Source organism: Trichechus manatus, unplaced genomic scaffold (assembly GCF_000243295.1).
Source record: "Trichechus manatus latirostris isolate Lorelei unplaced genomic scaffold, TriManLat1.0 scaffold00020, whole genome shotgun sequence".
Taxonomy (NCBI): domain Eukaryota; kingdom Metazoa; phylum Chordata; class Mammalia; order Sirenia; family Trichechidae; genus Trichechus; species Trichechus manatus.
Window position 1 is genome coordinate 6,162,960 of NW_004443956.1, and position 25,829 is coordinate 6,188,788.

The following is a 25,829-nucleotide window of genomic DNA, read 5'->3' on the forward strand; positions in this document are numbered from 1 at the left end:
CAGGACTTTAGTATGTGTGCAGTACTTTGCATTCATTGTAGCTTACCTCCCATTTACTGTGGGTCACTAGCTCTGCACACATTAAAATAGCCCTCTGGCTCATTCTCTTGATTACTTTTTGAACTGCCATGCATTAGAAAATTTACGCCTTTCTGTTATAATTATGAAAATTTGGTATTGGAAGATGGTGCCTTCATAATGCAGTCAGCATACTGACTTCTCTTCCTAAACTTGGCTGTTAGCTATGCTTTTCACGAACTGGAACCCCTGTCATAGGGACACTGGGAAGACTAGTGTTTGAAGGTTCATTCACAATTCGCGGAAGTCATCTCAGATGAGAAAATATTAATTGGCTGTTGTAACTCTGCCTCTCTTGTTTTGTTTTTCCTGTCCCCCCACCCTTTTTTTTTTTTTTCCTTAAAGAACGTCCTCTGAAACACACATTTGTAGACTTGGACATCATAGGACCAGTTGAGGCACCTCCATCACACCCTTCCCTCACTTTGCTTTCTTAACCTCTATTTTCCATTTAAGGAGCCCTGGCGGTGAGTAGATCCCTTGTGGCACAGTGGTTAAGAGCTCACCTGTTAACACAAAAGGTCGGCAGTTCGAATCCAACAGCTGCTCCTTGAAAAACCTATAGGGGAGTTCTCCTCTGTCCTATAGGGTCGCTATGAGTCAGAATTGACTCAATGGCACCCAACAACAACAACAATGCTCCTTTGAAATCTCCTCCGTCTGCCCATCATCTCCTCACTGCTACCCATGCTGGTAGCATTGAGCCCAGTAGGATGAGAACAATTGAGAAGCATGTGCCCCCCACTAGATAATGTTGCAGAACACTCCTGGAAGTCCTCCACTTTCATTTGGGAGGTTTTCTGTTGCTTGATTCCATCTCTGCTTTGAATGGGAGTAACACCCACATGAGGAGTGAGGTACTAAGCTGGTTTAGTATCCCAGGCCACCCCATCGCTTGCCTACTGGGGGAAAACCCCGTGTAGCTACACCTCTGTGAAACGCCTTTGTTTGTTTGTGTTTCCACGTAAACCCTTTGCACATTTAAAGGGAACTAGTTCATTTGCCAGAAGAGACACAGAAATAAATGTGGGCTTTATATCTTAATACAGACAGGTTTGTCTTCTTTTTCTTGAATGCATAAACGCAATTGTTGAGGATTTTGAATCTTAAAGATGCAACATAAGTAGTTTAAAAAGTGCTACTCTTAGAACTAAAGCTATCCCCTCATGCCCCTTCATTCTTTTCCATTCTAAAATTCTGCATGGAGTGAACAGTTGATGAAGTAATAGCCACAGGGGCTAAAATATTGAAATTCACAGTCTCTCAATTCTTAGACTTCTTTCCTTCTTTCCCTCCTTCCTTCCTTCAGGCTTCTGTTACCTCCAAAATTGCTTGTCATTTTCCTTCTTTCCTTATACATGCGTGAACAATAAGAGAGATTTTTTCCTTTTGGATGGGGGGGATGGGACAGGGAGACGACTGTGTAGTCACTCTCGTCATTTCCCTAAAAGTGATTTCACTATTAACTTTTCTACTCTTCTCCCCATAGAAGTTGAAACGGATTTTACAAATCTATGTTTAGTTTAATTTACACATCCTCTCATGAACAGCCCAAGTTCTTTTAAGGGCATTTATTCTGCTTCATATAAATAATTGATCAGCCAAGTTAATTTACTTCTGCCTGACTTGGTCAACCTTAATTAACTGCCCTGGAATCAAGACTGAACTTTCTGTTAGCTTAGAATCTTTCACAAGCTTGATAACAAGGGCTTTATTTTCCCTAAATTTTCAGCATCAACACTGTAACCAAGGAAATAATCATCATAATAAAGCATTGCTTTAATTTGCTATAAATACATTGGCCTGGACGTTATGAATTTTCCAGAATACTTGCAGAGAGCAGCTCTGTTGTCAACGACAAAAATAAGCATGCGAAACTCAATTCTTAACCTTTTCTACAAGTCCCTCTAGCGCCAGAATTGATGTTTTGAAATCAGTAGACGAGAAGAGGGTCATTTTTACTTCTTAAACTTTCTGACATCCAGGCAATTGTAGCATCGGCTTTTGTGGAAGTGTGTTCCATGCATCGTGTGTGATTTAAATGGACCCAGCTCATTTGGGGAACCAATACAGGAAGCTGGAGGAAACTTTGGCCTTGTTTTTGGAGAAAGGCTGTTTTAGAGGTGGGACCATGCCCTCCATGGGCCCCATCTTCATATTCAGGCACTTTGTATGATTTTGCGTCATTTCTTGTTCCCAATTTGTCATGGAGCAAGACAGTTCATCCACAGTAGGGAGTCCCATACAGAAGAGCAGGTTATGCAAGCTGAGTACCTGGGACAAAGCTCCCTCTAAGAAAAGAGGATGCAGTGTTCCATGATCGGTAGGAAAGACAGATGCCTCTCATAGACATTGACTTGCTTTCCGATTACTCAAATAGCGTTAAACTCAATAGGAAAGGACATGAATAACTGTTTGCTGATAAGTCCTGACACTTTCATAGTTGTATTTTGGACACTTTCTTTTGTCCACCTGCCACCTTCATTGTTGTTTTTTTCTAGAATTTACTTAGTTTTCCATTCACTGGTTTATTCATTCACCACCTAGCACGCGGCTTTGCAAATTGGAAATTTTTGCTTATTGAATGGACTAGTTCATGTCTGAATTGGGGAATGATTATGGATGCGTCTATCCTTTAAAATATACTGAACTTTAGTTATTGTAAAAAGGCATTACCTGCCTTTTCTCCTTCATAGCTTTGTTATGAGGTTGAAAAGTACATCAGAGGACTTTGCAGTTTACAAAGCATGATACAGATATAAAAGTCTTATTAAATGGTTGGGAATGCTCTGTGGAAAGAAATATTGCCAATCTAGATTCGTAGACATTTCCTTAGACCTTGACTCTCTTAATTTTTCACATACGCTTTTTAAAAAGCTGGTTTCTCCTGATTGGTGTAGGAGGTTATGAGAAATTTTAAATTGTCCAACCTACATCGTACTGTTAGCACTTGACTAATGAAGGACATCCTCAGACCAAAATAATCCTTTGTACAGTTTTGGTCCCAAAGCTTCCACTCTCACAAACCTGAGTCACAGTCCAAGCTGCTTGACTTAATTCCTGCAAAACTTGTACTGGAGAATTTGGCACTCTTTAGAACTGCATGGAGCAAAAACTGGGCCTTCTCATCGGATTGTGTATTGGAGAATGTTCTGACTCCACCCATCATAATGATGTCAAATTGAGGAAACAAAAAAGCAGAGCAGTCTCTTAGGCACCTGCTTTTAGGTCTGAGGTCCCTTTGGCACATGGTGTGAAAACAGTGTTCTACCCTGTTCAACCCACAGCTCTACTCAGACAGGACAGTATGATTGGCTAAATATGCCCCAATCTGAGGGCAGGTTGGGAGTTTAGGTACGGGCAGATGTTTTTGTTTTGGGGGGTTCCATTCCCTAATATGGACAGACTTTCCAGAGGGTACAATTACAGAGTTTTTCTTTTGGCTTGTGGCATATCCTAATAATTAAATGGTTTTCCTTGCTAAGACAACCGTTTCCTTTCTTAAATACCATGCCTTTTCCTTAGCGTTTGTAAACCAGCTGCCATCGAGTTGTCTCCGACTCATAGTGACCCCATGTGTGTCAGAGTAGAACTGTGCTCCATGGGGTTTTCAGTGGCTGATTTTTCAGAAGTAGGTCACCAAGCACCTTTGGGTGGACTTGAACCTCAAGCTGTTTTGTTAGCAGCTGAGTGCATTAACTGTGTGCGCCACCAAGGCCCCCATAACTTCTGTACAGATGGGTGTGTTTGAGGAAGAGAAACTGAAACGTGGGGGAGGGAAAGCACCTAGGTGTCACAAATCGATTCTTTCTCTGCTGATGAGGAAGGTTCTCGCATTGCCACAGCTCGTTGCCTGGCTTTTATATCTTAGAGAAGATTTTAGTTGTTTTTTGATGGATTCTTTACTCTGCAGACAGTAAGTCTATGAATGCAATTTTTAAAGGACTATAATTACTGGGAAATCTGATTTAAAGAAACAAGAGTGAATCAGCTGTTGCTTCTCAGTTTGTTTCCCACCTGTTAGTGAAAAATGCCATTCTCAATCCACTTCAGAATTGGATTAACTTTTAAAAAATACATGTCTTCTGGGTTTATGAAATTTGTAGTCAAGTTGGATCATACGACACTGAAAGGAAATGAAGAAAGATGTGATTTTTTTTTTTTTTTTGGCTTTTAATTCTTCCATTTGCTTTTGGTACAAATCTGTAGAAAACGGACTGAAACCAGTTTCCCGCCAAGAGGACAACCTCATCTGAAGGCGTCTAGAGTGTCTGAGTTTCCCTGCTGTTATGTATTTCATGTGATGTGATGCAGTCTGCGGCACTGGTTGCATATATGCCTTTCCATGATTAGATCCAATTTGTATTAACATTCTGCTGCCTTTTATCTGGGATTGAGGTATTTCACGTGGAAGTCTTAATTATTCAGGTTTTCTCAACTTTGATGTTTGAATTGTGAACTGTCTTCCTGACTGTTGTTTAGTTCTCCTAGTTCAGGAATTTGGAGTGTGACCCTGCTGTCATTTTCATTGTCTTGCCCCCACTGCACTGTTATTTTAAGAACACGCGTGTGGTGAAGAGCGTTTGGCATTGGACTGAAATGGTTCAAATCCCGATTCCATCATAAAAACCCAGTTTCCATCCAGTCAGTTCTGACTCATGGTGACCCCATGTATGTCAGAGTGGAACTATGCTCCATAGGGTTTTTAGTGGCTGATTTTTCAGAAGTAGATGACCACACCTTTCTTCCAAAGCGCCTCTAGGTGGACTCAAACCTCCAACCTTCTGGTTAGCAGCTGAGATTAGCTGTGATAAATCCGGGGTGGATTGAATTAACCCACATTGAGCCTTAGTTTTCTCATCTGCAAATTGGGAATAGCAATTGCTACTAGGATTAAATTAGAGAATATATGTGAGTCACCTGCAGTAGGGCCTGGTACAACATTGGTAATCAATAGATGGTAACAGTTGATATTAGCAATTGATATTGTCTGTTTTTTTGTCATAATTAGACACCTTTAGCCAGCCTGAGAGCTGAGCTGGCTCCCAGGGATAATAGTTTAGTATCTAAGGAGTAACAAGGAGGAATATGAACTATATTTACACATAGGCTGTATTCTCTAGCTACTCATTTTGCGCTAAATATTTTTCTATTAGAAGTTCAGTATTTTTAAATTCAAACCTTAGGTCTACCTAGGTAAGATAAGATATTTCTCCAAAGTAAATATAAGAAGGCATAGCTCGCTCAGGCCTTAAACCAAACTAAAAACCCATTGCTGTCGAGTTGATTCCAACCTATAGCATTTATAAGGCTGTAATCTTTATGGGAACAGACTGCCACATGTTTCTCCCATGGAGCTGCTGGACTGTTTGATCCGCCCACCTTTCAGTTATCAGCTGAGTGCTTAACCACTGCACCACCAGACCTCCTTAACCAAACTGCAGATCAATAATTGAGCATGAAAAACACCTAACTTTGAATAGCATTTCTCAGGACATTTTTAACTCCCAGAGAAAGATACGGGTCTGAATTTATTAAGCTTTCAAAAAGTGGGGACTTGTGATTTTTTTTCCCTATAAGTGGCCTCTCTGATTGGAATGGCCAATTTTGAAGCGTTTCAGTACCTAAACAATTCCAAGGTGTGTGACTCTGAGGTTTTTCAGCGTGAATTACCACAGGGGGCCTCCTGGTAATGTGTGTCATCTCCTGATAGACTAAAATTGGGGAATATTTCTGCAAGTGTGTAGCATCTCTATATAACGCCTGCATATATTAAAACATGATGTTATAGCTAATATGCGCGATAGGATGACTCATTGTTTTCAAGCAAAACATCCAGATATCATCAGAGAAATTTAATCATAAATTCCAAGTTCACCTGGAAATATTTCTTTTTTTAAACGGCACAAAGATAATATAGTTAAAGCAATACGACTGACACTTGAATTGGGACCGACAATCTCGTACCCGTAAAGTTGGAGACTGGACCACTGGATAAACTGAATGAAAGAAAATGCCAACTGTTTACAGTGTTTGGCAACATTTAAAACAGGGCGCTTCTCCTTTTGTACAACAACTGTTTTAACAGCTGCTTTTTTATCCCCTCCCCCCATCCCAAAAATTCTTCTATCAGGGTTTTGAGTCATGATGCAAGAATCTGGGACTGAGACAAAAAGTAACGGTTCAGCCCTTCAGAATGGGTCAAGCAGCGGCAATCACTTGCTAGAGTGCGGCGGTCTTCGGGAGGGGCGGTCCAACGGGGAGACGCCGGCTGTGGACGTCGGGGCGGCGGATCTCGCCCACATCCAGCAGCAGCAGCAGGTACTGTGCTTTGGAGTCGAGGGGTGCGGAGGGTGGTGGGTGAATGTGTTATCCTTATAACACTTAACTGCTATGAATGTTTTATGTTTGTCTGTTTGACTGTAAGCAACATCTTTTAACACATCTGGAGTTTGAGTAAGGAGCCCTGGTGGCGCAACAGTTAAGCGCTTGGCTGCTAATTGAAAGGTTGAAGGCTCGAACCCACCCAGCAGTTTCATGGGAGAAAGACCTGGCAGTCTGCTCCTGTAAACATTACAGCCTAGGAAACCCTATGGAGCAGTTCTACTCTGTCGTATAGAGTCACTATGAGTTGAAATCAACTTGATGGCACCTAACAACAACAAGAGGGCTTGAGTGACTGTCTTAAGAGATGATATTCAAGCCCTCACAGTCCATGCAGAAGACTTCAGAGCCCCCTTGTGGGGGACAGTGGTGAGAAACACGGGAGGGACCAAGATTTGAGTGGACCCCTGGCCACCTCCAGCCCCCAACATGCCAGTCAAATGTTTTAACTGTTTTGAAGAAAACTAATCTTTGGAGAAATAGTTCCCAATGCTTCATTAAAATAACAAACAAAATAAAAAACAAAAAAAGGACTTAAGTCTTATGGAGAAGGAAACCAAATAAAGGATAAAGAGAGAAAAGAGTAGGTGAATGAGGCGGGGATAGAAACAAATACAGGTGGAACTGGGCAAATAACAGAAAACATCAATAACACAGGCTTTAGTGTTGGAAATTTCTTCCCGCTGTCCATAATAGCAATATGGGGCACCTACATATGTTTCTTGTATACATAATGGCAGTTGGTATGTGGCTAAATACCATTAATGTTTTAAATTCTCTCTTTTCGGTGGCTATAAAAAAGGTACATGGGTTAGGGCATACTCATTCCTATTACACTCATTTCTCTGCTGTCCAGTTGATTCTGGCTCATGGCGACCCTATAGGACAGAGTAGAACTGCACCACAGTGTTTCCAGGACGGTAATCTTTACGGAAGCAGACTGCCACATCTTTCTCCTGGGGAGAGACTGGTGGGTTCGAAACACCTAACCTTTCGGTTGGCAGCTGAGCGCTTAACCACTGCGCCACTAGGGCTTCTCTTTGTAAGTAGGTACCTTGAGTGACTGGTCAAATATTTTCCCATGGTAATAGTGACCCAGGACATAGTATTGTGTTGCCAGAGTGTTGTTGAAAATGCAAACAAATAAACAGCATTTTCTCAAAGATAGGCTTTGTTTTACCAACCTCTTTTGGAATGAAGAAATACTAGTTTGTATTAATGATAATGCATGGTTTTGTTTCATTTTCATCCTTGATTCATTTATTCAATACATAATTTTGGTGCTACGTGGAAAAAAGGTAAAAAAAACAACGATGTGTCTTTGGGCCTTTTTGAAAGATACAGACATTGTCGGGGGGAGAGGGGAAGAGAAAGCAAACCTTCTGTCAAACAAGTTTCTTGGAATCTGTATTATAGAAGCTAAGAGAATCCCTTTTTATGTTAGAGATGGAGCCATTGACAGGCTCTAAAGCATGTTCTATTTTTTCCTTGCTAAGAGGTTTTAAAATACAGTGAAACCTGTGAGAACCAGAACTCGACAGGACTGCCTTGATTTTCCGGGTCTCACAAGTTTTCCACCTTGGACAGGGTGCAGTCTTACTGCCTTTGTATCTTTCCTTTTAGTGAAAAATATTTGCGTTTTCCTTCTCTGACAGGTTTCCGCCTTACACAGGTTCCAGCTTTCACAGGCTTTGCTGTATAAGGAATCATTAGATTGTTAGTCCATTAGAAGTTACTAGACCCAACATGAGATTATGGAATCTGTAGGAGGAATATAGAACAGAAGAAAGGGAAACTAATAGACAAGGTGATGTTTTAATTCGAGGAGGTTCCTTTAAGTGACTTGGCTCCTCTTTCATTGTCAGGCCAAACCCATTCATGCCCAGCACCTCAGGCATCAGCTGGAATTTAGGATGTATGGTGTTCATAAACTTTGTACATTTAAGTTAGTGCAAATAGCGAATTTAACCAGTGAGGTTGATGTTAAAACCCAGCAATAAATGGAAGAAGGTTATTCATGCATTCCTGCTAACATATGTTCATGTGCTATTTATGGCTATATTGAGAGGATGGGAAAAGGCCATGGTTGAAGTCTTAGGGACTCAAGGTGGAGGCCAATAGGGATCCTAGTTGTTTCCTGAGATCTTTCTGTTCTCTTGCCTACCCATCCACTTTATATTCACAGCCAATCACCTTAGGGCATTGTAAGCATTCATGGTGGAGACCTCCAAGGAGAGCCCTCCTCAGTGGATTCAGGAATTCTTGTGCCTTGCCTCATTGAGGTGATTAATGGAAGGAAACGAGAAATCATCCCTGACAGTCAGACTCTTCATTTGGAAATTCACCTCTACATGAAGACTGCAGGGAACCTGTTCTTGTAGCCAATTAGTGCCACAATTTACCATTTTAGAAAAGAAAACACAAATCCTAGTAAATACAGAATTTCTCCTCCATACCTACTAGCAACATTACTGAAGGGGCCCCACACGCAAATGTTTTAAATTTAGAGGCAGCGTTAAGGACACAGTTTGCTTCCAGAATCTGAATTGAATCAGGGTTTTATTTCAGATAAAATCTTTGGGGCTCATAAGTTAAAAAACACAACTTTTACTGGCATTACGCAATTTGCCATGGGTCGTTTAGCAAAATTTTTGTATATGTAAGCCCAGGTTCTTCTTTAAAAAAAAGTTGGGGGGGAGGTGGAGGACGGGGATTGGATATTGCTACAATCCAGGTGGTGTTTCAGTTTATATTTCATTTTAATTGGAAATCAAATACAGGCAAGGGAGAAAAAAATCTACCATGTTTTCTTTACTAAGAGTATCCATTGGGGAAGGGAAGGGTATTGCCAGCCAAATTTTAAGAAGCAGCTTTTTTATTGGCATGTCTTTTTTTTTTTTCTGGCTGAATTCTCGTGCCTGCATTTTTTTTTTTTTTTTTTTTAAGCATCTAAGTTTTTACACATGGCAGTGATTTCTGTCTCAATGCTCCTTGCTCTCTTCCCTCTGTACTGTCAATGGGATTAGTACCTAGAACCATGACAACAAATTATTGCATACTACGCAGTTCCACTCTGTCCTGTAGGGTCACTGTGAGTCCAAATCTAAGTTGATGGTAATGGGTTTGTTTTTTTTTGGTGTGACACATAGCCAATAACTTCTCTACAGTGTTGTCTGGTGACTTGCCTTTTTTAGGGTTCATTCTGCGATAATATTTGCTCATCTCGATTTTTGGAAGGTTAGGTAAGTTTCTAAAGAATTAAGAACAGAAAAATAAAGGGTTTTTTTTGTTTTTGTTTTTAAGCCAGAATTTTAGAAGGTCCACCAATTTGTGAGTATAACTAGCTATAGGTGCGTTTTGTGAAACTCCCATCAAGTATTGGCAGAGAGACTGTGGCGCAATTACGGAAGGATTGCCGAAGGGGCTGAAAGAGGTGCAAAGACAGGCATTCACTGCCTACGAAATGCCCCATTTGCCAAAGCCCAGAGTGAAATCCCCAGGTGCTGGCTCTGTGTAAGGCTTGCGTATAATTCAGATGTTTTCAACTGAAAACTGATCAAATAATTTTGAATTTTCTACTGCACAATTACTTATTTGTAGCAGAAAAACTAAAAGGATGCAGGTATGAAAAGAAGCAGAGAAGAAAGAAAGAAACTATACTGCTTGTAAGTCTGTCTTACAGTGATAACGACTGTTGACATTGTGGTGCATATTCTTTATCCTTTTTAAAAAAAAAAAATCATACCTTCACATTTTTACATACTCCTATCCCTGGGGGCACAGTGGTTAAGAGCTACGACTACTAAACAAAAGGTCAGCAGTTCAAATCCACCAGCCTCTCCTTGGAAATCCTATTGGGGTAGTTCTGCTCTGTCCTATAGGGTTGCTATGAGTTGGAGTTGACTCCATGGCAGTGGGTTTTTTTAATCCCTGTTACAGAACGTTATGGATGAAATAATAATTTGTTTATCCATCAATGATGCTGTTTATCAATCAGTAGAGATTGTTAGGGTTAATTCTCTTAGAAGGTGGTGTACTTTTTCAATTTTATTTAATATTTTGTGTGGTTTTTTGTGGGGGAGAGAGGGGTTTAAGGGAGAAATTTATGTTCCTACCTTCAAATTTCATAGTTTTTGGCCTAATAACTGCTGTTTTCCTAACCTGCCCTTCTGCACCCACTTCCCCAACTTTGCCTGGTAATTCACTATTTAGGCACAGTTCTTTAAAATTATTTTTAGGAGGAAACATTCAATACTGTGTGATGATAGACAAGTCATCCCACTTCAATAAACTAATACATTTCTTCTTTTTATGGAAAATTCTAAACATCTCTATTGGCACAGACTTACTAATTACTCATGTCAGTAGTAGTAATCGTAGTAAAAGTAGTAGTAATATCAATAGCAAAGGTTATTGAATGCTTTTTCTCTCCCAGTCTGTGTGCTCAGTACTATACAGATATTGCTGCAGTTCATTCTTACCAGCATTGATGGGTTAAGTATTCTTTCACTTCCCATTCCCATTCTGCGCGGGTAGAAACTGCGCCTCGCATAGCTTGTAACTTCCCCAGCTTATAAGGTCACACACTCAGTGGAAGAGCCCAGATTTTAACCATATCTGCCCAACTCCAGAACCTGAACTCTTAAATCCTCTCTCCTGTGAGTGTTGGGGTGGTGGTCACTTCATTCCCCAAGGATTCCTTCCATTTCATTTACCTTCCTTTCCCATGGTGAGTATCCTAAAATATTTTCTCATTCAGAACGCCTCCATTTCAACCCTTCTTCTCTTGCTGAGTCCAGAAAGAAAATACCAGATATTCCCACAGAGTTTCCATTTCCATTTCCACCCTTTCCTATTTTCAGATTAAACCCTTATTTTTAGCAAATGCACCCAGTTTGCTCTGAAGCAACTGTGCCTTGCAGCCTGGATTTGCTTCTTTTTGTTTCAAAGGGAGTGTCCTGCCTCACACCTGTTGTCCTGCATACATCTTGTGGAAAGCCACGCCTGGCACACCCAGGCAGAAATGAGCCTACTGTCTTCTGTTTCTAAAACACTTTCCTTGGAAGGCCTTTGCTTTATTCCAGAAATGGTAGAAATTTGACAGTGCTGCTGGTGAAATTCACAGTGCACTGCAGACAGTAAAGCTAAAGCATTCGCGTTCTGAAATGGTCCAAACCATACTCCAATCCAAAAAAAAGAAAACTGTGCTTTCGAGTGCTGTCCCCTGAGCTAGTCAGGGGGATGGAAGTGTTAGCTCTTGAGAAATGGGGAATCTGGGTGTATTAATAAGCCTGCACGTAGTAAGCCTCAAGCAGTGGTGGTTGCAATAGATATTTTATAGACAACTTGAAAGCAGTCATACTGGGTTTGACAAGTTCCCCTTTTATTGCTCTTGTGTTTGGGTACATGGAACCAGAAGAAACTTTCTCCAGGTGCCCCAAGCAGCTGTCACATACCGACAGAACTGGGGAAATACCTTGGTGTTTTCTTTGTATTATGTAACAGGCTTGAACCTTTTTCCCAACCAACAAAAATGTATTTGGGTAAGGTATTTCTGGTGCCTTATGTTTCTTGCGGAAATAATTCACCCAGTTTCCCTGATTAATGAGTTCGTCGTTTGGAAGATGCCATAGTTATTTTCAGGAGCCCTGGTGGCGCAGTGGTTAAAGCAATCGACTGCTAACTGAAAGGTTGACGGTTCGAAACCACTGGCGTCTACGCAGAAGAAAGATGTGGCAGTCTGCTTCCATAAAGATTTACAGCCTTGGAAACTACGCAGTTGCTATGAGTTGGAATCGACTCAATGACAGTGGGTTTTCTTTTTTTTTTTTAATAGTTATTTTCGTTGTCTTGATATCTGGGAAGAGTGGCTTATTTTGCTTTAAGAACAATTAGGTCTGTTTGCAAACGGTCCTTTGCTTCCCAAGTGTGATTTTGTGTTTTAATGTTTCTGTGGCTCACCTGCCTTGCTCGCCGGCAACACCACTCTAGTCAACAAAGAACAATTGCGTAGCACAATACATAAAAGATAGTACTCACCAAGGCTGTCTGGTAGAACTTAGGGTAGGAATTTTAAAGATTTCATAACCTACAAGTCAAACTATGTACATTTCCCTAGCAGCACAAGCATATGTTTGTTTCCTGTTTGGGAAACAGTCTTCAACTGTCATATGGCTTGTTTTGCGAAGTCGGCTGATTACGCCGTGTCCTTCCTCGCCTGTTAAACTGGCTAACATGTTAGTTGGTCACTGTTCTGGAACAACACCAGAGCCCAAATACCAGGCTGCAGAGAGTCATTGTTAGTCTGTCTTTATCCCTTCTTACCTTTGGAAACAAGCTGACAGGTCTGCTTTTGGCAAAAACACGGGAGGGAGCAGGCTGAAAAGCAATTGTATTTGAAAAGTCATAATTTCAAAAATTCTCATTTGGGGCTGCCGTTTGACAGGCAAGGAACCTTGGTTCCTAGAAGGTGTCACTGTGGCCACATCCGTGTTGTTATTGCAAAAAAGAGGTACACGTGGAGGGCTGAAGAAGAAAATCAAGCTATTTCAATTTCTAATACAAGTTGAAGTAACTGCACATTTCTGGGTTACCTCAAAGTTTCAGCCTCAAGGTACTTTGAAAGTCCAAAGGAGGCCCCATTTCTCCCCAGTCTCCTTGTAGCTCAAAACTCCTTCCCAAAAGGTTTTGTTGACCCTTAATGATCTCTCCTAACGACTATCTGCTAGGTTTAAATAGGTGTTTCCTCTAAACCTAGTTATTGGTGCTGTGACTCTTCTAGAGTCACACCCCCTGTAGGAATCGATAAAAGTAGCTTCATTTTGTCCCTATAACACACATTTACCTACTCCAGCTTGATTGGACCTGCAGTCTCCTGTGTCCTCAATTCTCCGTCTGTGTTTGACTCCTCATCCCAAGTATATAGGGTGTGTGTGTGTGTGTGTGTTCATTTTTCTCCTTTTTCTTGCTCTGTAGAGTCATAGAATTTTTAAAATTCCTTAGATGGTCTAGTCCAGCCTCACATTTTATGGATGAAGAAACTAAGCTCAGACAAAATAAAGGCTTTGTCCTTTGATTTGCTTTTGCATGGACGACCCTGATGTGTTTAGAAACAATCTTTTGGGGTATGATGGGGATTCTTCCATGACCTGTCAGGATAGATGAAATCAGAAACTTCATTCCTGTGGTTACCAACAGCACAAAGAATAACATATGGTACATAGGGTATGTCTGTGTGACACTGTGTGTACATATACAGCTATTTCATCAATTTTATTATCAGTTATTGGGAAGTAGTTATTTTTATCCAGTATAACCTTTCTGAGGGGCACTGGTTGTTCAGTGTGTGTTGCTGTGTTGCTGAATAGCTTTCCACAGAGCTTCCAGACTAAGATGAGCTGGGAAGAAAAGCCTGGAGATCTACTTCCAAAAATCAGCCACTGAGAATCCTATGGATCACAATGGATCATGAGGATGGTACAAGACTAGGCAGCATTTCATTCCATTGTCCATGGGGTCACCATGTGTCACAGGCCAACTCCACAGCAGCTAACAGCAACAACATAATCTTTCTAAAGCAAGGATCAGCCAACTTTTTTCTGTAAAGTGCCAGATAGTAAATATTTTTTACTTTGCAGGCTATTCTGTGTTGGTCACAAATACTCTGCGTGAAAGCAGCTTTAGACAATACACATATATGGGCATGGCTCTGTTGTAATAAAACTTTATTTACAAAAACAGCAGGCTGGATTTAGCCCTCAGAGAGTAGTCTGCTGACCCTGTCCTAGAGTATATATAGATGGTGGTTCAAGGAAATTGTTTCTGTACAGCAGGTGGTAAAGTTCCTCTGCCAGTACACCATACCTTAAGATTAATTGCTTTTTATTTATTCACTTTTTTTCTTTTAAGGAACTCTTCTCAGCTCCAGTACTTCCTACCATAGTTTGTTTCCCAATTCCCATTTCTTAAAGTCTCACTCACTGTGGTTATCATGGAGAATGTAAGCCCACATTTTCCTGAGGGCTGTTGGGAAAGAAACTGAGACTTCCCAGAATATACTAGCAATCCCTTGTGAGATGACCTAAACCCTCATCTCCACATCTCATTGTTATCAGACTTGCCAGAGGTAACCTCTGTAATTCCTTCCCGGACAATCATAGTCTGCATGATCTGGCCTATTAGCATTCCCCTCTTCCCGTTTTGAAACTGCCTTTCACTGGCTTTCCAAGTGGAATGTGCAGCCTCTTCACTTTGGGCCAGGTCTTGTTCTTCTGTGTGTGATATGTAGTTTCACTCATATGATAACAGCTAGTACCTTGTATCAAGAGATCATGCTAGCTCTTTTATGCTTAAATGTTTTTATACAGGACAAGACCTAAGGGAAAACAAAAATCTTTTTTTTTTTTTTTGAGACATTTCCCTTCTAGAAACTTTGTAAATGAAATCAGGCTGATTGGTTGGTGGTGTGAAGAGAAGAGGGGATGGAGACTTTAGCGTTGAAAGAGAATGAAGCTAAAATGCTTTCCCGGCTTCTTAGTCCTTATCAGACAGAGTCAATTTTTCAGAAATTTTTAAGGATATTGACTCACGTTCTTAGGCAATAGATGAGAAACCCCTTCTGTGGTAGAAAAAAACATCTGACCCCTGGACCTAAATGAAAGAAGAAGTCAGCTCTCAAGTTTGCAAAATGCAGCCAGAAACCAAAACCAAACTAATTGCTGTTGAGTCAATTCTGACTCATGGTGACCCATGTGTGTCAGAGTACAACAGTGCTCCATCGGGTTTCCAGTGGCTGATTTTTTGGAAGTAGATTACCAAGCCTTTCTTCCAAGGCACCTCTGGGTGGACTCGAACACTGAGCGTGTTTACCATTTGCATCACCCAGGGACTCCTTACAAAATGCAAGGGCTCTGCAGATATGGTTCAGGAACATTGATGTGTGGGGATCAGCTGCCAGGGTTGGAGTCTTCCTGCTGTAAGTCACCCTGTGATTTGACGCAAGTCACTGACTCTTTGAGCCTTTGGAAACTATGTAGTTCATTTCTAAGGTTCTTTTGCCTCTGAAATTGTGTACTGTTTTCTTCTCTCATTAGTGCTTGATTAAATGTGAAATCAGGCAGTTTTAGGTATTTGATATTTCAGTGATTTTTGGAAAGCATAAAAAACAAAACCCGTTGCCATCGAGTCGATTCCGACTCATAGTGACCCAATAGGACAGGGTGGGACTGCCCCATAGAGTTTCTGAGGAGCAGCAGGTGGATTCGTACTGCTGACCTTTTGGTTAGCAGCCGTAGCACTTAACCACTAGGCCACCAGAGTTTCCTTGGAAAGCATGGTACCTAGCAAATCACTAGTAGGCACTCCAGCCTTATAAAAAATGAAGTTCCAAGCAAGAACGTCCTAAAAAATACCAGCAGTGAATCAAGAAGGAAGGAAATGAGAAGGAATTTCTCCTTTTGTACACAGAACCAGCTCAACAAAGTGGAATGTATAAGTCAGGGTGAACAAACCTGGAATTTAGTCCGTGCCGCTCCCGTTTAGCTTGGTGACCTTACACAGTCACTTGGCCTCAGTTTCTTCATCTGTAAAATAAGGTTAACAGTAACTGCCCCACATACCTCAGAGGGGTGTTAGAGGAAGCAAATGAGGCATTGTAGGTCAAAATGCTTGGTAAGCAATGAAACACTACATAACGGTAATATGTCACCATTATTGAGATGTAGTGTTAGTTTGCCTACCATTCTTTCAAGCCCTCCCCCCAAAAACCCATTGCTGTTGAGTTGATTCCAGCTCATAGTGACCCTGTAGGACAGAGTAGAACTGCCCCATAGGGTTTCCAAGGCTGTAAATCTTTACGGAAGCAGACTGCCACATATTTCTCCTGCCGAGGCTGGTGGGTTTGAGCCACCGACCTTTCGGTTGTGAGCCGAGCACTTCAACCACTGTGCCACCAGGTCTTCTTTTGCAGCCCTCACACATTCCTGGGGCCACTTGCTCCGTGAGTGGGGATTTGGCCCCAGGAGTTTCCATTTAGTAATGCTGTGCATAACCAACAGGGATTCAAAGGAGCACACATACATTTTCCCAAGGTTTTTATTTTTATATTCTTTTTTTTCTTTAGTGTACTGTATCAGCAACTTCCATTTTAAAGTATAAAGCACAGCCATGTGAATTTTATTTTATGTTAAAAAAAAAAAAGAGGACTAACCTAGAGCTTTCTGAAAACAAAAGCAAGGCTGTCCGTGGTGAAGCAAAGGGGGGCTACATGAGATTTGGCAGGAAGGATAACGGGTCGGGTTGTTACTTATCAAAGGAATATTTGCTGTTGGCCTTAGTATAATAATGTTAATGAGATTATTAGATGGGGGAGATTTTCAATAAATAATTGATAAGGATTAGAAAGTGCCTTTTCTGCAAATAAACTTCAGAATAATTAATATTCATGGACTCTGTTTGTCAACAGAAATATGTAAATGAAGAGCCAGGTCCCACCACCAGACACTTGTCCTGAAGGACATCTGTAAGATCAGAGTTAAAGAGGGAGAAAAGCTGGATGCAGAGACCGGCCCCAGGCCCCCGCTTTGATTGTGTCAATATAACTTTTCACATCTCTGCATATACATTTTCTAGGCTCTGTCTCCCTCTGAAAGAAACCCTGAAATTCCTATTTCTAATAGATTATTGGTTGCAAGGTATGAAGGACAGAAGGAGGTAAGAGAGAAGGCAACTTGCTAATGCAAAAATAGTGTACTGAAAGTCACTTTTATTTCTTATTTATAATCTACATGCACACTCTGGATAATAGATGACACCGCTCATTCAGTACTTCACTTCAAAGCAGAGAGAAGGCATGGATGACAGAGCTGGGAGCGAGAATACAAAGGTACTAACAACAAGAGGAAAAATGCCTGTTTACGGGATTGCATTTGTTAGCACGCTGTCTTCAGATATTGTTCCCCCAGGAGGAGCGAGAATATGTGCAGCACGAACAATGATTTAACATCTGAAAATGGTACTTAAAGAGTTTCTGTCTGGTAGTAATGTGATGAAGGCTTCTGAAGGGAACCTGGGGACTTCATTTCTTCTATTTATCTATATGTCTCTCTGGTTTTAGTCAGCGGTAATTGCATATTTAACCCCTCAAATAGCTTTAACCCTTGTGGTGCCAACTTTTTTTTACCCTGTATGAACTCTGCTTTCATCCCAGCAAAGGCACACTTGGGAATTCCCTTGCCAAAAATTATTTAAATTTTAAAAAAGTATGTGTGTGTGTATGTCTATATAGACATACAGTTGAAAAGAAGTTATAAGAACATTTAAGGGTTGAATTTAGGTAAAGAAGCATGCCCTATCTTCCAGTTAAAATACCAATATTAAGAACAATGAAAACTTGAAAACGAAGAAGAAAAGAAAAGAATGACAAAAGCAATCCTCTTGTTATTTTCAGTGTGTAGTGCCTTTAGCTGAGAGAGAAAAGGGAAGGCACCGTGGAAAGAAGTTGTAGGACTTGAAATCAAGAATATAAATTGCCACTTGCCCCAGCAATATGGTGTTCTCAATTAGTGGTCGTTCGGGGAGACCTGCTTAACAGCTTATGCGAAACAAATATTAACACAAATTGTATAATTACCTCAAAATCCCAGATTCCTCAAAGATGCAAAATGGTTTTCAGCTAAGAATACGCAGGCAATAAAATATCTTATAGTCAAAGGAAGCGCGCTCCAAGGAAAGCCACGAGACTGGATCGGAGCGACTTTCACAGTTTATTTTCATGGTATTTAAATTATGATACCAGTGGGTATTTTTAATTAGTGTGCACTTGTCTACATGAGCCATGTTGGCAAATTTGACTCATTCATACAGTAGTTGCTGTAAAAGAGGCCAGCACAGCCTGTAGGAATTAAAATTAAAAGTTTCTGCAAGCTGTTGTCGACATGACCATATCTCATTAACTTTAAAAATGGAGATTATTTGCCTGAAAGCTTGATTTGACTAGCAGTAATCAAATATTAGGCTCGATGGAGGGAGGGGTGGGGAGGGGCGTCATTGTTGTGATATATATCACTAAGTGTTTTGCAGTTCACTTTAAATAGCAGTATAAGATTTTTGTTTTGACAAAAGGAATAGGAAAGAGAAACATAGACATATGGCCTCGAAAGTATTATTAGGGGAGTTTTATTTTAGATTAAGACTCATTATTTACTAAGTTTGCTGAAGATAAATACGATTGTGCTGATTACCAATTCTTCTCTCATTAAGAAGGCAGAATTAATTATCTGGAGTAGCTTCCCCTGCTTGATCAAACTTTAAGCATTGGAAACGAGGCCTATCTCATCTTTTTTCAACTGTTAAATTGGCATGAACCTTAAATTTGTACATTGGATTCATCTTATTGTTTTAACTAAGTATGATGAAGGGGGTTGCAAAATTGTGCATAAATTATGAACCAAAATAGAAGAGCCTTCTTATCTCATCTCCTCCTTAAATAGCTTGTTATTTGAATTAGGTATCTGAGTTAAAAAAAAATCTTTTTGCCAGTAATTACGGAGTGTAACGTTGAAATCCTAAATTTCCTGAAATATAGTAGACAGGGTCTCATTTTCCATCTTGTTTTATATGTTCACGTGCACAAAGGAACATTTGTAATGCATAAGTGTAAATGGTGAAATGAAGATGTATTTTGGGTAGGAAAAAGGGAAAGAAAAAAGGTGCATTTAAACAAAAGGCAGAAGATAAAGTCTTACGCCTTTTTATGCCTTTGAACTGAAAACACGTTCTGCATTTTACTAGAGGAACATGAGGCTAGAATGTAAGTAACTGGTTTTTGCATTAGGCTCTCCCTGGAGGTAGTAGAAAAATATCATGTCCCTGCATGAAATGCGAATGTGAAATCTACCAGAAAGAAATATTTATGACCATTTTATGCTTGATTAGGCTTGGATGACATCTGTTAGAAGACAGGGACTGGACAAAGAGAGAGACGCTTGGGGGCAAATGTTAACGGAGTTGTTTAGATGACGGTAGGGCAAAGGCGTCCATTTACTGCCAGGCAAAACAGAGGAATTGTGTTAGCAAGAGTGCAGCTGACAAGCCTCCACTGTGATGATGCAGACACTTTAAAGGGACTCGATGAAATAGCCAAAATACAGCTGTTGATAGTCACTGCGCTGCCTCAATTTATGAGCAGGTATCTAGGCTAAGGAGTTGTTGGGTGTCGCAGACGGTAAAGTGTTCGAATACTAGCCGAAAGGTTTGGAGGTTCAAATCCATCCAGAGGTGCCTTGGAAGAAAAGCCTGGCGATCTCCTTCCAAAATGTCACAGCCATTGAAAACCCTAAGAGCACTTCTACTCTGCACACATGGAGTCACCCTGAGTCGGAATCAACTCAATAGCAACTGACAACAACAGCTATCTAGGCTAAACGGTCATCTGGTAACTTCCAGGGAGCTGGTAGCTTAATAAAGTTATATAAATATGACTCAGCTATAAATGGAGATCATCTTCACTTTTTCAAGTGAGTTTTACACTCCCCTGCCATGCCGAGTTGGCAGTACCAGGAAACGGTTATGTCTTTCTCAGGGAAAGGAGAAATAATTAAATCGCGAACTTGCATGGGTACCCTTCAACAACCTAAGTTTCCTTCCTTATCTTAAGTCCCCCCACTCCCCGTTTAAAAAAAAAAATGTAGGCCCCTCGGTTCTCTAGAAGTACTTCATCCCTTTAAACAGTACAAATGTTTGCCTAAAAAAAGAGAAAAAAAAGTTTTCCAACACTGGCAAACATTTTATCAATTGTTAAACAGTTCAGTGTTCAAGTAAGTGCTGTTTGTCTGCAGAAATGGCTTTAGGGAGAGTGGAGGTATGAGCAGTTATTTCATTCTGGTTCTTTTCCCAGCTTCTTTTCCTGTAAATTTTCTCTGTCTGGAATGCTGATGGGAAATGTTATTTTGTTTTTGTTTGCAGCAGTTCTGTTGTTTTGATTTTGTCTGAGTGGTATGGAAAACAGTACGTCACTTAGAGTGGGTGTTTTGTCTACCGGCCATTTGGCCATTGTACATATATTTCTCATGCTTATTACATGATGACAAGGGAAACAAAAAGGCACAATTTTCCAGTTGAATTTTTCTTTCCAGTGTAATAATAGTGAAAAGAGAAAACAAAGTTAATAGATTTAGCAGTTTGTTGGGACTTGTGATAGCTGACTCTAAGGCCTTTCTTTTAATTTTTATTTTTAATTCCTTGTGGTTACGGAGCTATTTAGGTGAAGGTCAGATTAATGCATATATCAGTTTCTGTAATAAACTGCCTGTGGATAGCGGTTCACGTTTTGCATAGAGTTGTGAAATGCAGTAATTTAAGTAGGAAAATTCATAAACAGATAATAAACAGTTTTAACATCATTCCTATGATTAGCTCAGGGTATTCTTGCCCTGGTTTTTAGGCCACATGTAACGTAACCTCAGCCAATAAATGTATTTTAATTAAAATGATTGGAAATGAAATTTGGATGAGAAAGTAGAATACAAATCTCGAAGAATAACTTAAGGCTGTTTACTGGCTCAATTTGGACGTGCTTTATCTGAAATCGTTCTCAGCATTTGCAGTGTTAAGGAACATATTGCAAGAGTGTAGAAGTTAGCTCTACGAGTAAGTAATTTTTGGTGTAGTACAAAAATATAAAATGGAAATGATGATTAATTTTTCAATTTCTCTCTGCAGATATCTAATCATTGTATCCAAGGACCGCCAAAGGCTCCCATTAAAGATTTAAAATGCAAGAGGAAGGTAGAATCCAAAAAGATGAGATTTAGGATTAAATAATGTAAAATAACTGCAGGGCAGTAGTGAAGTAAAAGCTATTGGCACAATAAGAGAGTCGCTAAGATTTTTTTTTTGAGATCCACTTAAAATATTGACAACAGCTTACACACAATGTCATAGCTGTGATGTTAATGAAATTATTTATGACACTGATCGAAGTATGAAAACATTTTTCTTTCAGACATTAGCTTATACCAATTAATAAAAATAATATAGACTATCAGAAGAGCTTTATGAAATTCACATAGGCGTACTCTGATCTTTAAACATTGCCCTCTTATTATAGGATTTTGCCTGCAATCTTACACTAATATGTGTTGCTTCTTCTTTGAGGATTTTAGTGTTAGATGGGGAAATGGAATGTTTGGGGTCACCTGTGTGTGTACGGCATGGTTTTCTTCAAATCAAGGGAACTTTTACAATCCTGGAAGAAGGGGACACTGCCGCCTTAGTATATAAAAGCTGTCAGTAAGGTCCAGCCGGGCTTCTCTGAGCTCCGCTGTACTGTCTTTATCACTTTGCTCAGTTCCACATAATAACATCTTCATCTGAGATTGCTGTGGCACAGGGGAACTGCATTTGTTGATCAAATTTGGCTGGATAACACTGTGATCTCGTATCCTGAAGTGCGGAGATGTGCCTGGAATATGTAAGCGCAAAGCCGGCTTCTTGATTGATTGATTCTGCCTGTCACAGAACAAGATAACCGGATCAGTAAATACCCTGTGCACTTCAACATCATCTCCACAATCAAAAGTGAGGGCATCATGGGGCTGGAAAACACCGGGGCATGATGGGAATGCACGCATTTCAGAAAGATAGTCAGGAACACACACATACACACACGCACAAAGAAAATAAAATTCTTTGTGTGTGGTTCCATTAAAGAGAACCGCATAAAGAAGAATATTTTCTCTATGTTTAGAATGCTTCTTAGTTATAAAAGTAGAGTTTATTTTGCAAATGTCATCTTGGAGGTGTTCAACATTTGTCATAAAAAGTTGTTATTTGAGTTTTGTTTACAGAGGAGATTTAGAATGCAGATTAGGGAAACAGAGCTGGATAAGAGGTCACTAGTGGTCTCAAGCACAAAAGGAGCTTGCACCCAGGATTTGCTCCTATTAAAATAAACTTTTTGTTTAAACAGATGGGCCAAACACATGTAAACAAGTTGTTTAAACTTTTACTAAATTCCCAGGGAGTGCCTTTCAAAATTAGAGCGGGTTGCCAAATTTGGAGTTTAATTACACAGAGAGTTCAGGAAGAGTTTAAAGAATGGAACCGTGTGAGTCTTTGGCAGATGGAGTGATAGCAGGTCTCCAGGTGTCACGCTATTTATGCCTTGATGGGCCCCTCGTGACACGTGTCAGTATCTTCTGTCACTTCTTGTGTTCTTCGCTCTTCCTCCTATAAGAGTATAAGTTCCTTGAAGGCAAGGACTGCCTTGTGTTCCTGTATCTGTGCCCCTGGTTTCCGGAGGACAGCGTTGTACGTACTACACAGTATTGTGGTGAGTGAGTAAATGAGGGGCTAAGTGTTGGACCCTCATCCTATCTATCTTTTCAGATTAAGACTTCTCCTGAGATTTGCTTGGTTTCCAGAATTTGGGTAGTGTCATAACTAAGAGTCATTCTTTTGGGAGAATTAACTTGTTTTCTTAATGTCTAGCAACTCACCAAGTCTTTAGTCTTCTGTTCTTATGCTGTGAAGTGGTAGATTGAGATCAGTTGCCTAAACACCATGCTTCTGTTACCACATCTGTACACAGTTACTAAGATAATGTGGCTTCTCATTCTATGCCCTGGACCTGTGATGTATAAAGGCTGGTAGCTTACCTCATCTTTGAATTCTGCCCAGACTTCTGAGTGGTTCATGGTGTTCCATGTGGCCTTCTGGTTGTCTTGGGTGCCTTGCAGAGGGTGGGGGTGGGGGTGGCGGGGGGTAGATGGGAGATGTCTAGACCGTTTTAGCTCAGTTTCTTTTCTATTTTGTTTGGCTTAAATCACCCCTTACCCCTTCCTCTCCCATAGTTTGCCTACATGAACCACATGGCTAATTTAAGGCAAGGGGAGGGGGATTAGAACCAGTCATTAAGTCAGGAGATTTTTGTCTCTAAAGAAATTTCTCCCTTGGACTGTGTACATCAGTTGAAACAAACATTTCAGTAGAGGATTTTATAAAGGGAAACCAGTTCTCGCACTTAAGAAAAAATTATTACCGCTTTTGAAATGTCTGGTTAGTCCTTCGTGACTTATTTATTTTTTATTTGAAACAATTAAAAATGCCTTTTGGCAGAAATGGCCTCCTTTCTTAATTTTTTTGACTATAAAGAGAGCTTAAATTAACTTAACGTTCTTTGAACAAAAAAATTTGTGAGGTGCTGATGATTTTAGAGAAGTCATTCTGGGAAACAGTTCTAGAGTTTTTACCAAAAATCATGGTGTCCCCTTTCAATTTGGTGAAAGCTATTCCTAGTAACATTTTATAAAATCATTCTCTTTTCAGGGTGTGTTTTATTTCCTTTCCATCTCTTTCAGGAAAGAGAAAGTGTTTTATTGGATATTTTCATTTCAGTCGTTGTTTCCATTATTTTTGCCAAAATTCATGGGAGTTCACTTTCCGTTTAAATGCGTGAAACATTCCTTGAAGAATCTGCATTTGGGGGCAGCTAGGGAAAAGGCTATGTATATTGGTTTAAGGAAGAAAAATAGTTGTTACTCTAGTCCTCTCAACCACTCACTTTTTCCTTTACTTTTTAATTTTGGAGACAAATAATTTCAAGTATAATGGGACCAGAGGGTGGGAGGGCTGTAACTTTAAAGTTCAAAGGAAGTTTGGTATTTGTTGTATGATAAAGCATATCTTAGCTTCCAAGTGAAGGGAGCTTTATTCATTTAAAGAAAGAAATGGTCAGTAGAGTTGTTCTGGAAAAATACAAAACAAGTCTGTAAAAAATGTTGCACTTCCTTGTGAAATAGTCTTGGCTGAAAGATTTTGGTGAAAAGAATATTCCCCAGTTTGTAAATAGACTTTTGATGTAAATATGTTAGTTTTGGGGATTACTATTCAGTAGATACTCTTCTAATGCCATTCAGTGTTTCTCACAGAGTATGTTTGTTTCTGCTTTGGAGTCAACTACACTTTTATTATTTTAATTTCAGCGTTTTAAGTTTGTAGGCAACATTCATACGTATTTGCAGTCCTTCTGTGGAACAAGAACTATTTGACATGGGCTGCTCTTTACTTTTGAGCCAGACCTACACATTTCTTCATTTTTGGTTTGGGCTGATGCAGTGTAATTTAGCTTTACCTTGTGTGAAATTTTATAGACAGACTCATGTTTGACGGGGCAGACATTCACCCTTCATCCTCCCCCAGTTGCCATGGTGAAGAAGAGAGAGCCCTTTCTCAGCTCTATCTCTGGGCTACTTTCTAACTTTGCTATTGTCATGGCAGAAAATTTGAAAAACTGATTAAAAGTGGGCAAGGGCATGGCTTCTGTGAAAATGCTGCTGCTCCAAATTGTGGGACTTGTTTGTTTTGGCTGGTCTCTGTGGGAAGAATGACATACTTATGTAGAAAGCTCATGTTTAGTATTTAACTTGAAATTTTACACATATGAATGATGAACTAAACAGAACACAAGGTTTTGATTTGTTGTGTTTTTTTGTCCTGCTTCTGAACTGTGAAGAAACATAGGACAGATTTCAAAATGGTCACCAGTGTTTGACCAACAGAATTCACAAATACGGATATCCCTCACTTTTCGAGAGTTCCCTTTACACCGATTCGCTTTTACAGATAACCTACATTAGTACCTGTTTTCGCTAACCAAAAGAAATCCAAAGAGGATTTTCACTTTTACAGAAAAAACGTGAAACGTGGAAATAGGGTTTGTTTTGCAGCCAGCCGTTAAAGAGGCAGTGAGAGTGGCGTCGCCACCCTCCTTCACTAGGACCTACACTCAGTATCAAGCCACCATAGCTTTGAACTGTGTCTGTGCGCATCCGTTAGCAAGATGTGTCCTAAGATATCAGAAAAGCCTGAGAGAGCTCCTAAGGGTTTTGTGTGTTATTTGGTATGATTTGGTAGGTTATTTTTTGGGTCTGGGAATGCTCAGAAAATTTTCCCATATAAATTTGTGGTAGTTGCTTCTTTGCTTCACGCCCTTTTTGCTTACTAAAGGTTTCATAGGAACACTCAGCTTTCGGATAGCGGGGGAAACCTGTGCTTCTTGATAATGCCGTGGGGGCTGGGCACTAAGCAGCAGCCACATTTGCTATGAAAGAGAGTTAATAAAATTTTTCATTGCTGGAGGAAAGCTTATATACAGTAGTCTGTTTGTCCTGTGTTTCAGCCACCTGAGTCACAGCCAAAAAAGCAATTGTCTACTACATATTTCAAACAGATGCTGAGGGGTAGAAAGGGCGACTAGAATTCACAGCAATAAAATCCCGCTCTCGAAGTTGCCTTGAAGGAAGTGAACTCATAAAATTTTTGCTGCCGACTTATTTGTCCAGTCCTTTGAAGTATTTAACATTAATTTA

The 25,829-nt window shown here is 40.1% G+C and overlaps 1 protein-coding gene across 9 annotated transcripts in view; it reads left to right on the plus strand.

Annotated features, from left to right (window-relative positions):
• The window catches only part of FOXP1 (forkhead box P1), a 686,938-nt gene that overhangs the window by 441,839 nt on the left and 219,270 nt on the right, over window positions 1-25,829 (plus strand). For 6 of the 9 annotated variants that reach the window (XM_023727893.1, XM_023727898.1, XM_023727897.1 and 3 more), the window contains 2 exons: window positions 6,212-6,399; window positions 17,267-17,344. The exons of 1 other annotated variant lie outside the window; for it this stretch is intronic. In XM_023727893.1, coding sequence (XP_023583661.1) covers window positions 6,223-6,399; window positions 17,267-17,344 — 255 coding nt within the window. In that variant the 5' untranslated portion in view covers window positions 6,212-6,222. The remainder of the gene's footprint in view (window positions 1-6,211; window positions 6,400-17,266; window positions 17,345-25,829) is intronic. 2 more of the 9 variants (XM_023727900.1, XM_023727899.1) reach the window with 1 other exon arrangement.